Here is a 12,406-nt window from a genome sequence, read left to right as displayed (position 1 = left end):
ACACACACACACACACACACACACACACACACACACACACACACACAAGTCATGGGAACAACGCAGGAGAGTGGAGAATAATATCCTTATTGTCTGCCCCTAGGTTCTTTTGCCCCATAAGATTTAAAACATCTCACAGTGACTGGTGGAAAGGATGATATATGCAAATCCACATTTAAAAATTAACTGGAAATAAAGGGCACTTTCTAATCTTTTTTAAATCAGAGTCACTTAAGATAAAGATGTTGATCCTAGTAGGAGTAGTTTCAAAGACAAATTGCATATGCCTCCACTTACCTGACTGACTATTCTGCTTCCAAAAAAAGCTTGACTTCTGAAAGATAAGAATTCAGGACCTCATCAAATTTTTTCTCTACAGAGGAAGCTGCTGAGGTGGTGTTTTGGTTTGGTTTTTCTTTCTTTTCTCCCTTGCTACTCTGATAACTGGGTGTGCCTTCTTCAAACCAAAAGAAAGATGGCAACGCCCAGTCCTCCCGCTGGGCAGCGGTAGCTCCCCAGATAAGGACTCTAGTTGAAGCTCAGACTCTGGTAGCAGAGACAAGTTCCACAACCATTTTGGCAATGGATACACCCAACAGCAACTATCACCATGAAGTTATAGGGTACCTCACTGCAGAAGGGGCAAATCTAGAAATGACCACAAGGGCAGCTGGAGCGGAGCGAGTGGAAGCAACAGAGATATTGCCAAACATCAAGAGCCCAACTGCATTTGAGTCATGAGTAATCCCTCCACAAATGTGGGTACATGTTTAGGTGTGTTTCACCCATTATACCTATTCTCATTGTAGATGTGTGTATTTGAGAGAGTAGGCCCAAATTGGGGGAGAAGGGAACAGTCTGGAGGTGACTTGCTACTTAGCTCTCTTATTATGACACTATGTTAAATGCCTTCACTTTGGGCTTATGGTGGCCTCTAGCTAACCAGTAAAAAGCAAACCTATCAGTGGAGATTCAAAGCTGTAGTTTTGTGTGAATGTAGGTCCAGAGAAAACCTTGAACTGGGAGGCATGTGAGACCAGAGTGCCCCATGCACACTACAAAGCAAAAGGGCTGGATAAGGTTTTATTTACCCACGTTTACCGACACCTCTCATTCAGACCAGCACTCTACTTAGTTTCATCATATTAATGATGCTATTATTTTCTTGGTCTCTGACTGTTGAAAACTAAAATTTAACTGTGATTCTACCCCCCCTTCACTTTCCATATCTATTCAATCACTAATTTCTGCAAGTTCTTTCTCTATAATATCATTTGTATTAGTTCCTTTTTGTTTGTTTCCATAGCAACCACTCTGATTCAGGCTTTTTTAGCACTTCATAGTTTAACACTGCAGTTGCCTCCTAATTGTCTCTCTACTTTCCATCTCTTACCTTTTGAATATAATTATTGAAAAATATATTTGGGGGCGGCCAGGTAGCACAGCGAGTAAGAGCACCGGCTCCAGTGTTGAGAACACCTGGAGATCGAATCCCAGGCTCAGACACTTAGAACCCACCCAGTAACACCTGTCCGTGTAACCTTGAGCAAGTTACTTAACCCCAATTGCTTAGGGGCGGCCAGGTGGCTCAGCGAGTAAGAGCACCGGCTCCAGTGTCCGGATGACCTGGATCAAATCTGGTCTCAGATACTCAGCACCACACCCAGAGATAATAACTGGCCGTGTAACCTTGAGCAAGCTACTTAACCCCAATTGCTTTAAAAAAAAAAAAAAAAAATATATATATATATATATATATATATATATATATTTGACAAATCACAACCATACCTTCATTTGTGTTAGAAAGGACTTCCTTGGACATTGTTTAACAAAAATCTTACTTACCATGCCCCTGTCTTTAACACAAACTGGCTCCTTTCACCTATTAAATTGAATCTCAACTCCCCAGAATAATTCAGGTTGCTATATAAAGTTCTCCTGCCCCTTGTCATTTTTCCAACCTTATGTTTCATGAAAAAGCAATACAGTCCCTCCTTCTAGACAATCTCTTCATTTATTCTGGATGTTTTCCCATCCTTAAAAGACTTTGCCACCCTTCTTCCAATCCACTGGCGTCTCAAATTCAACATGTCCAAAACAAAACTCATTATCTTTCTCCTCAGACCCTCCCATATTCCAGACTTTCCTATTATTAAGGTACTGCCATCCTCCCAGGAACACAAAGTATCTGTCCTTTCCCCACCCCTTCCTTCCCTCTCCAACTCCTTCAAGACTCAACTTAAAACACACCTTCTGCAGGAGGTCTTTCCCACTCTATCCAGCCCCCAAGAGCTTCAACTCTCACTTCCATATTATTCTTTAAACACTTTTATTTGTAGCATATAGAGTATAATTTTTTTGTGCACAGGTCTCTGAGAAAAGGTTGAAAGTACTATGTGAGTCCACATTTACTCAAAACTATAATGAACATAAGTAGTAATCATTGTTGGAGGTCCACAATGTATGTTGCCAAGGAGTACGTGTGTACATATAGGGAATCACTAGGGAGTGTATGTGGAGGGGCAAACCCACTCAGAATGCATGGATCTAGGGCCCACGTTTAGAGGACACCCATGTAGGAAATGCGTGCTGCCAAGATACACATACATACTTAGGCAGCACAGGTCACCAACATACCCACATGAAGGGGCAACCCCTGCCTCCAATGCTACATGCATTGTGGGCCTGCTTCCTGCTGGACACTGTGTTGCCGGAATGCCGTGCTGGGTGTGGCACCTCCAGTACTCCCCTAAGGCTATCGCATCTCTCCTGCTTGTCAGCTGTTTTTGCTGAGCTTTAGATGGAGTCTTCAGCTGAAGTGTTATCTTTTTCTCAAGAGAAGAATGAGTCTTGGTCATTTTTCATTTAGCTTAGGCTCTTTTAGAAAGGTAGGCTTTTCCTATGCCCAGTCATAAGGCTAGGGAAAAGTGGCTTTCTCTCTAAAAGGAAAATGAGGCCTTTGTGGTAGGACGGGCTCCCCTTCTTCAGCAAAGAGGCACATTTAAGAAAAAAAATTCTAATGTTCCTAACTGACTTAAAGGTTCTGCTTAGGACATTTTTTTGTTTACTTTACTACATTGGAGCATAGCTAGAAATAAACCATTGACCTGCCATATACTTCTCTGTTTCCCTTCATTTGAAAAATATGCAAAGATTTGGCTAAGCTTTAGATGGGAAAAATGTGTTGACTTTTCTAAAAGGCCTTCCTTTTTAATTTATGTAGCATGATACATAGAACCAAGAGTGGATTTGTGGAAACCCTTATAACCTGAAAGAAGAAAACTTGCTCATACAGACTGAGCACAGAATGAGCCTGTTAATGCACACCATGTACAGGAGAATTCAACACCACTGCCCTTCTGAAGAAAGAGTCATGGAAATGAAATTGACCTGTGATTTTCCTTTTTTCTTGTTAAAGGCTTCTGACTCTTAGTAAAATATTCATTATTCAGTCTTCATTGAGAACAAAGGTCTTCTGTTTCATGTTAAGTTTTTAAAAGGTCTGAAGAAGAAATATTTGATATTTCTACCTGTGAATGAATGGACTAATTATATAAATGTCTCCTATGTATAGCAAGTGAATATATGCTTTTAATACAGTGTACATATGTATTTGTTTGCATGTACGCATATATGTGCGTGCATATACACATACATGTATGTGTATACATATACATATGACATATGTATGACACAAAGAATAGGTTGAATAGGACAGCCAGGTGGCACTATGGATAGAGTGCCAGCCCTGGAATCAGGAAGATTCATCTTCCTGAGTCCAAATCTGGCCTCGGACACTCACTAGCTGTGTGACCTTGGGCAAGTCAGTCAACCCTGTTTGCCTCAGTTTCCTCATCTGTAAAATGAGCTGCAGAAGGAAATGGCAAACCACTCCAGCCTGTCTGCCAAGAAAAACCCCAAATGGGATGATGAAGAGTAAGACAAATGAAACAGATGAACAACAAATAGGTGGATAGAGATTCAAAAAAATTGTTTTGGTTCAAGATCTATGGTCCCATTTCTGTGGGTAATTCTCAGGGTCAAAACTCCTTCCACCAATGCATATCAGCAACTTACTCATAGAAGTTATAATCTTAGAAAGTTGCTTGGGTACTAAGACAACTTGTCAATGATTGCATCATTGATGTGGGGAGTGGGGAGGGGCTTCTTGACTCTAAAACCAACTCCCTCTCTTGCTATACCATGGCCATGCTGCCTCTTTAACTCAGTATGAATTTGAGTTACTTAAAATAAAAATATCATCCCACTTTTATCAATGAAATTTTTAGACATATAAAATGCCAAAGTTAATGCTACGGGCTACTAGAAAGTACCTGAACAAGTTCCAAGAGCCCAGAATTCTAGTCTCATCCCTCTTACCACCTGGGCAACTTATTCCATTGTCATTTTTTTATCTTCTAATGAGAAGAGTTAAACTTGTTATTGTGGAAATAAAATGATAAAAGGTATATATGTGAAATCACTTTGAAAACAACAACAAAAAGGGACTGGAAATGTGAATCCTAGGATCATAGACTAACATAGTGTCAGCCTCACAGGAAACGAAGACTCAGGAAAGAAAATAACTTACCCAGGTCACACAGATATTAAGGTAGCTGACAACAGCATCATAAGATGTTGCTGACTGTAGTTACTTAAAAGCTGTTTTCCATCACAGCAATATCCTGTTCTATGCAAATGTACTATTACTCCATACAATGAGAGTGCAGATCTGCCAGATGCCAAAAATTAAGATCACTAAATAGTTTATCATTATTGTTTGTTTGTAGTTTGGGAGGTGTATGTGTATTTTTTGGCAGTAGAGGGGAGTATGATTAATAATTAGTAATATCATGTGGCTGTAGGTCCACAATAATACTCATTGTTTGGCATTAAGATTTCTTAACAATATAGTTCCAACTTATTTGGCCAATTTGATTCCATGTCTATTTCCCCCACATGTTATATGCTCCAGTCAAATTAGAATCCTTTCTATTCCCACTTCAAGACTTTCCATCTCCTCAGAGGGTTTTAACCTTGGATCTATGAACTTTTATTTTTAATATTTCAGTTACCACATGCCAATATCATTGGTTTCTTTCATAATCCTATATATTTTATTTAATGTATTTGGAAACTTTATTCTGAAAAGGGCTCTTTATCTTTCATCAGACCGACCAAAGGGACAATGATTCAAAAAGTTAATAACCTCTGATCCTCACTGCATCCTTCATATAAACTGTCCTCTTCAGAGGCACTGTTCCTTCCTTGCCTTTAAAATACTTAGCTGCCTTAAATTCTCAGCTGAAGGGTGACCTTTCTATGAGGGCTTTCTTCATCCCCTCTTGTCTTAATCTCCCCCTCCCCAAACTACTTTGTGTGTATACTTTTATTAACTTATCTGTGAACCTATTGTTTTCCTCTAGTGGAACATAAGCTCCTTGAAGGCAAGACTGACTCATTTTTTTTTTTTTGGTATCTCCAGCCTATAGCAAGAGATCTAGCACCTAGTAGACTATTACTAGTTTGTTGGATTGAATTAAACTGAATAGAATTGAAGTGAACTCTCTGGAGTGATCTTTTCGGTTTATCTGCTAACTTTTACACACCACTTTAAAGAAGGCTTCCATAGTACAGTATAGTCCTGGCTGTAATAAGAGTTCACATTTGTACTGCATATGTCTATATACACATATACATATATATATATATATATACACATACATATATATATAAACATAAAATGGGTATAATTATATTTTGACCCCTTCACAGGGTTACTGTGAAGATCAAATAAGATCTTATTTATAATTTTTATAAATATGTAAAAATTATGTATATTTAAATTTTATATAACATTTCTATATAAAATTATATGTGTGTATATGTATATATGATCTTATTTGATTCTCACAATAACTCTGTGAAGTAAATTGTCAAAATATAATTAGACCCATCTTACAGAGAAGGTAAGTGACTTGGTCAAGGTTATATATTTATGAATATATATATATATACATATATATATATAAAATCTTATTTGATCCTCATTGATAACTCTGTGAAGTAAATTGTCAAAATGCAATTATATCCATTTTACGCATAAGCTAAATGACTTGTTTGAGGTTACATGGCTGTTCAGGAGCAGACCAAGGTCTCCAACCACTATTCTCTGACTCCAAATCCAAATATTTCTACATTCAGCTGCTCTTCATTTTACACAAACACCAAGGAATAATGAATGTAAATTACCCGCCCATACTAGGGGAGAGCATATCGCCATCTTTAGCCTTATCACTTAAGAATGAATACAGAATTGGATTCCTGAAATACCTACACCTATTTTAGAGCTCTTGAGATCCATGACTTGGCCTTGTCTCTTCAACTGTAGCAAATTACTGATTGGGAGTTGTAGAAAATTCAATCATCTTCATAACATAACTGAAAAGAACTAGATTTGGATTCCATGGACACAAATTTTAATCTCTTCTCTGTCATTAATATCCGTGTTCTAGAACAAGATATTTAACCTCTCTAGACCTGTTTCATTATCTATAAGGGGGGGAAAAGGGGGTTGAACTGGAAGACCTTTAAATCTATGATTATATGAATTAGATTATAACCCCTCTGAAAAGAAAAATGGTGATATAATATATTTGAGAAAAGTTTCCTCCTCTGTAAAATGGAGATAATAACAGTACCTAGCTCACAGAGTTCTTAAGATCAAATGAGTTAATGCATGCAAAGCAATCTACATGCTCGTGGCAAACCTTGAGTTGCTACATAAATGTCAGTTATTATTATTGATATTTGTTGCTATTGATCATTTGCAAATTATCTGGAAATCAGAGATCAGATAACTTAGAAGGTCCCAAAATTTGAAATTTAAAATTTCACAGAGCACCCAGCTATGTGCAAACTTGGAAGATCCAAAAGTTTGAAATGTAGAATTTTACAGAACCCCCAGCTATGGTGCAAAGTATACCCCAAAGTTTCTCTGACCTCCAAGAAATATTAAATGAAAACACTCTATCTCCAGCAGTTCTGTGCAGGAAGTGAGGCAGAGAAATCAATTTTGATCCACTCATCCATTCATTTAACAATGGTACAATGATCCTAATGGAATGGATCACCATTTTTTTAAATGCTAACAATAGTGGATTTAAGTAACTCATATAATCAGTGTGACTAATATGTGAAGTGGCATAAAACATATCCTCAAGGACATGTATGAAAGGCAAAAGGAATGAGCTGATCACATAATGAGAATGAAGGATGAGAGAGAAGGACAAACCAAGGGCTGCAGTGGTAGTTATGAAATATGAAAAGAACTAAAGCATTGAATGGCTCCACAGTGGTGTATTTATGGTAAGATACAGATGACATTGTTGGACAGTATCAAAAGTTATAGATGGGTTTGACATCTACAGGGGTAGAAAGAACACATGACGTGATCATGGATTCATACCATAGTGCCCAATGGAACATCCTTCAGAAATAGGACATTGAAGGTCATTGAGATACCAACCTTTCTATACTTTTCTATTTGAAGGGTCTTATAATTCTGCCACTTAGCTATTTGTCATTGTGTGAAAAATGCCTGTATAAATTCTTTTTTTTCTTTTCTTTCTTAGAGACTCCTTTGTTCCATGTTTCATAGGGTAATTATTGAAACCTTTCTTTTCTCTCCCTTTGATACTGCAGAATAACAGACTAAGAAAATATGCCTTTGAATTGAAAATGAATGACCTGACATATTTTGTGCTGGCGGCTGAAACAGAGCTGGATATGGATGAATGGATTCACACTCTCAACAAAATCCTCCAAATAAATCCTGAGGGGCCTCTTCAGGAAAGGAAGAGTGCAGACCTCACAGATCTCAGGCTGGGTGAGAAACAGAAGAAATGTACATTTCTTCTGATACTGAAAGGAGACTCCTTAGTTGGGATCAGTTAGGTCATTTAAACTGCCACCAGCTCAAATAGCTTTCTTCCTCTAACCCATCCATCCCAAAGGTATCCATTTCCATAGACCATCCCCCAGATCCTTAATGGTGGTGACTGTAAATGAGCATTTTTTTCCAGCTGATTGACAACAGTTTGAGGTAATATTTCAACAGAAGTTGTTGGGAGTCACCTATCAGGAACTGCAAATATTATTTCTGAAACCAGTGAATGGATCATGACATTTCTCAGAAGATACATCACATTTTATGGCCTGATATTAGAATCAAGTGATAGAAATCCCTCAGGTTGACTTTTTTAAGGCTGTGATAATGTAAATATTCATAAATTCATAAATGGCTAGCAGCACAGCGGATAGAGCACTGGTTGTAGAGACAAGAAAAACAGTCCAAATCTGAACTCAGAATCTTGCTAGCTATGTGATGCTAGGCAAGTCACTTAACCTCTCACTGCCTCAAATGCCTCATCTGCAAAATAAGAATACTAATAGCATCTACCGGCAGGTTTGTTGTGAAGATTAAATGAGATATTTTTAAAAGATTTTGCAAAATTTAAAGCATTACATAAATGCTAGTGACTATTATTGTTAATCTAGGGCAGCTCGGTGGTGCAGTGGATAGAGTACTGGGCTTGGAGTCAGAAAGACCTGAGTTCAAATCCAGCCTCAGATACTTATTAGCTGAGTGACCTTGGTCAAGTCACTTAACCCTGTTAGCCTCGGTTTCCTCATCTGTTAAATGAGCTGGAGAAGCAAATAGCAAACCACTCCAGTATCTTAGCCAAGAAAACCCCAAATGAGGTCATAAAGAGTCCAACTCAACTGAATATGTTTAATGAAAATGAATCCTCTAGTTAGCCAAATCTGTTTTCTCTTGGTACTCTCCTATTGGGTCAGCTGCTCCTCAGCCTCCTTTGCTTGTTCATGTACATACTTTGCCCAAGGGTGTCCCCCAAGCTTCTTTACCAGGTCTTCTTTTCCTTTTGCCTTATACTATCTCACTTGGTGATCTCAAGGATTCTTCCCTACACAGATGATTCCAGACACACCTGGTCTTAGTCTCTCATCTCTACTACAGTTACATCTCACCAGCTGCCTTTAGGGATATTTCCAGCTGGATGTCCTATGTGTATCTCAAACTCAACACATCCAAATCAGAACTAATTCTCTTTTCTGCAAACTCTCTAATACCTCAAACATCCCTATTTCTGTCAAAGGCACTACCATCCTGCCCATTTCCAAGATCACATCACATTACATACATCATATTCTCTACCTATCATTCTCAGTCACCACATATATCTTATTGTTTCTACCTTCCCAATATGGGCCCTTCCATCCACTCACAAAGCCAATGCTCTTGTTCAGACCTTTATCACCTCATTGCTTGGACTATTATAATAGCCTTATAATTGGTCTCTTCTAATTGCCTCATGTGAGAGGAGGGGCAAGGAGAAAGAAAGGACAGGGGAATAACCATTTAAGTAGCACATTGTAGGTTCCAGACACTTTTAACAAATATTACCTCATTTGATCTTCACAAACTCCCTGTGAGGAGTTTGCTATTATTATCCCTATTTTACAGTTGAGGAAATTGAAACAAAGAAAGGTTAAGTGACTTGTACAACATCACACAGTTTATAAGTGTCTGAGGTAGGATTTGAACTCAGGTCTTCCTGATTCCTAGTCTCATACTCTGTATCCATTATGACACCTAGAAGTCTGATAGAGGAGAGAAGAGAACTTCAGATAGAAATAGGTTAAACTCATTTGTACCTCTTGTTTGAATGAAAAAAGGAAATCTTAGACCCAAAGAACCTACTTCTCTCCTCCTTTCCTCCTTTCTCATACACAGATGTTCCATACTGCTTCTGCTCCTTTTCTGACATAGCCAAGGCTGAAAAGGAAAGGGAAAGAGACTATTTTGTTGACAGTGTCAACATAAGGTGTCCAAACAGCTAGAGAGCCCTAGTTTCAAACAGGGACAGTGCCCAGATCTAAACTAAAAATTCAGACTATAAGGGGAATAGATTTGATAATCACATTGAAACACAAAGGTCTCTGATAGCCTGTCTTGCTCTGTAGGATCAGTGCTATTGGAGGGCGACCCCTGTGATAACTCTGAAGGAGGATAAATCTAAGTCTTGGGGTCAAGTACAAAGTCAGAAGATCCAACAAAAGGCAGCCTGGGAGATGAGAATGATAGAATCGTAGGTCTAGGGCTGGAAGCAACCCCAGTGGGCAGCGACTCCAAGATCTTCATTGTACATACACATAAGGGGACATAGGCCCATAGGTTGTGATGTAGTAAGGGGGAAGAGGTGAGAAACAATAAATTCTAATTAATACAAAGCAGAGTCTGAGTCCAAATAAGTGTACCAAATCTGCAATTCTAACCTGGATGATGTGTACTTTAGTGCTAACGTTAATGATTGGCTTTGTTGATGAGCTAAATGCTCTCAGAAAAACCTGGAAAGACTTACATGAACTGATGCAAAGCGAAAAGAGTAGAACCAGGAGGACATTGTACAGAGTAACAGCAAGATTTTTGGATAATTAGCTGTAGATGACTTAGCTTTTCTCAACAATACAGTGATCCAAGACAACTCTGAAGGACTTATGATGGAAAAATGCTATCCATCCCCAGAAAAAGAATGGTAGTATCTGAATATAGATCAAAGCATACCTTTTTACTTTATCTTTCTTGAGTTGTTGGGGTTTTTTGGTCTGTTTTCTTTTACAATATGACTAATACAGAAATGTGTTTTTCATGGCTACACATGTATAACCTATATCAAATTGCTTGTTCTCAGTGAGAGGGGTAGGGAGAAAGGGAGGGAGAGAATTTAGAACTCAAAATTTTAAAAACAAATGTTGTTTTTACTTGTAATTGGGGGGGGATACTAAATAAATCATTTTTAAGTGATTTGGCTTTCTTATGTATACTTTCAAGATTCTCTGGAAAATCCTATGACTTGTGAATGCACATCAGAGGAAACAGATTCTTCAGAGAACAACTTGCATCCAGAATTCACAAAAGTAATTAACTGAGGGTATGGGGCAGAGGAAGGGATAATAATTATGCCCAGAAGAGTTTTTAGTCATGTTTGCTCCTATATGTAAACTCAGGAAATTGATTTTACTTCTCTCTCTCCATCTTTAAAATGGGTAGTTCAAGTTGGTTGGTCTTCAAGGTTGCTTCAAGATTCAACTTTCTATGGTTCTATAAAAGATCTTTAACCTTTAGCATAATATTTATATGGAGATACTTCCCCCCTCCAAAAAGTTCCAGTATTCCAAAGTTCATATCACCAACTGGACATGCCCAAGTTAAAAAATGGAAACAAAAGTTTTCCAAAATTTGACCCAAGAATGGAAGCAGGGATGTCAGTGGGGGAATAACTTCTTGTGAGGGACAAGGGGAAAGGAACAGGTTGGGAGAAGGTCACAGGTATCTGAATGACTTCACAAATGTTTGTTTGCTTTTTTCACAGTACCTCACAGAAACAGAAGAAACTGTTAAAATGTCTCGAAACATGGAGAGGCTAAATCTGTTCTCCCTGGATCCAGACATAGACGTAAGTTAGACTTTACTGTACTTAACAAATGTGAATCAGGACGGCCAGGTGTCTCAGTGAGTAAGAGTGCCGGCCCCAGAGTCGGAAGACTGGGGATCAGTTCCGGCCTCAGATTCTCAGCACCCACACAAAATAACTGGTCGTGTAACCTTGAGCAAGTTACTTAACCCCAATTGCTTAAAAAAAAAATGTGAATCTATAAAATCAGAGATTATCATTTAGATTGAGAATGTAGAAGTATATGAGAGATGGGTCAATTTTTTAAATTCTTTTTTTTGTTGTTGTTAAGGCCTTAAAACTTCAGAAAAAGGATCTTTTGGAAACAGAATCCATGATAAGGCCATTTGAAGAAAAGGCAGCCAAGAGATTTATGACTGTTTGTAAATCTCTCAACCTAAATCTTCAGGGATGTGTCACTGAGAATGAAAATGATCCATTGACTAATGTAAGTTGGTATGGTTTATTTCATCTATTGATTTGTCAAGAGTACCCTGAATTGGCCTCCCTAACTCCAGACATAATCATGATTGGCTGATACCCTGTTGTTCTTGGTTATTGTGCTTCTTCTCAGGATGGCCTTAATAACCTCAAGAGTTTCTAGACCCCCACACTGTGAAATAGCAGCTAGCAAATCCCTACACATAATCTCTAGCCAGAAAAATATTCCTCAGTGCTCCAACATAACGCATCAAAGGAAAAGGTGTGTTTCTAACTGTTTCTAGTTATTTCAGCACATACCCTCTGCTTTCAGATTCAGAGATTCTCTCTCTGAGTGGAACTCTCTTATTTATATTCTGATATTGGGTGGATATACGAGAGAGAGAGAGAGAGAGAGAGAGAGAGAGAGAGAGAGAGAGAGAGAG

At 38.3% G+C, this 12,406-nt stretch overlaps 1 protein-coding gene across 3 annotated transcripts in view; it reads left to right on the top strand.

Moving 5' to 3' along the window:
* DOCK10 (dedicator of cytokinesis 10) overlaps positions 1-12,406 on the top strand; it is a 366,705-nt gene that overhangs the window by 231,259 nt on the left and 123,040 nt on the right. For all 3 annotated transcript variants that reach the window (XM_069104543.1, XM_069104541.1, XM_069104544.1), the window contains exons 8-11: positions 7,708-7,891; positions 10,919-11,004; positions 11,460-11,543; positions 11,833-11,988. In XM_069104543.1, coding sequence (XP_068960644.1) covers positions 7,708-7,891; positions 10,919-11,004; positions 11,460-11,543; positions 11,833-11,988 — 510 coding nt within the window. The remainder of the gene's footprint in view (positions 1-7,707; positions 7,892-10,918; positions 11,005-11,459; positions 11,544-11,832; positions 11,989-12,406) is intronic.

Source organism: Petaurus breviceps, unplaced genomic scaffold (genome assembly GCF_028583685.1).
Source record: "Petaurus breviceps papuanus isolate PSGF00001 unplaced genomic scaffold, PetGlider_PUasm1.0 688, whole genome shotgun sequence".
NCBI classification, from domain to species: domain Eukaryota; kingdom Metazoa; phylum Chordata; class Mammalia; order Diprotodontia; family Petauridae; genus Petaurus; species Petaurus breviceps.
This window is presented reverse-complemented; position numbering and strand designations above follow the sequence as displayed.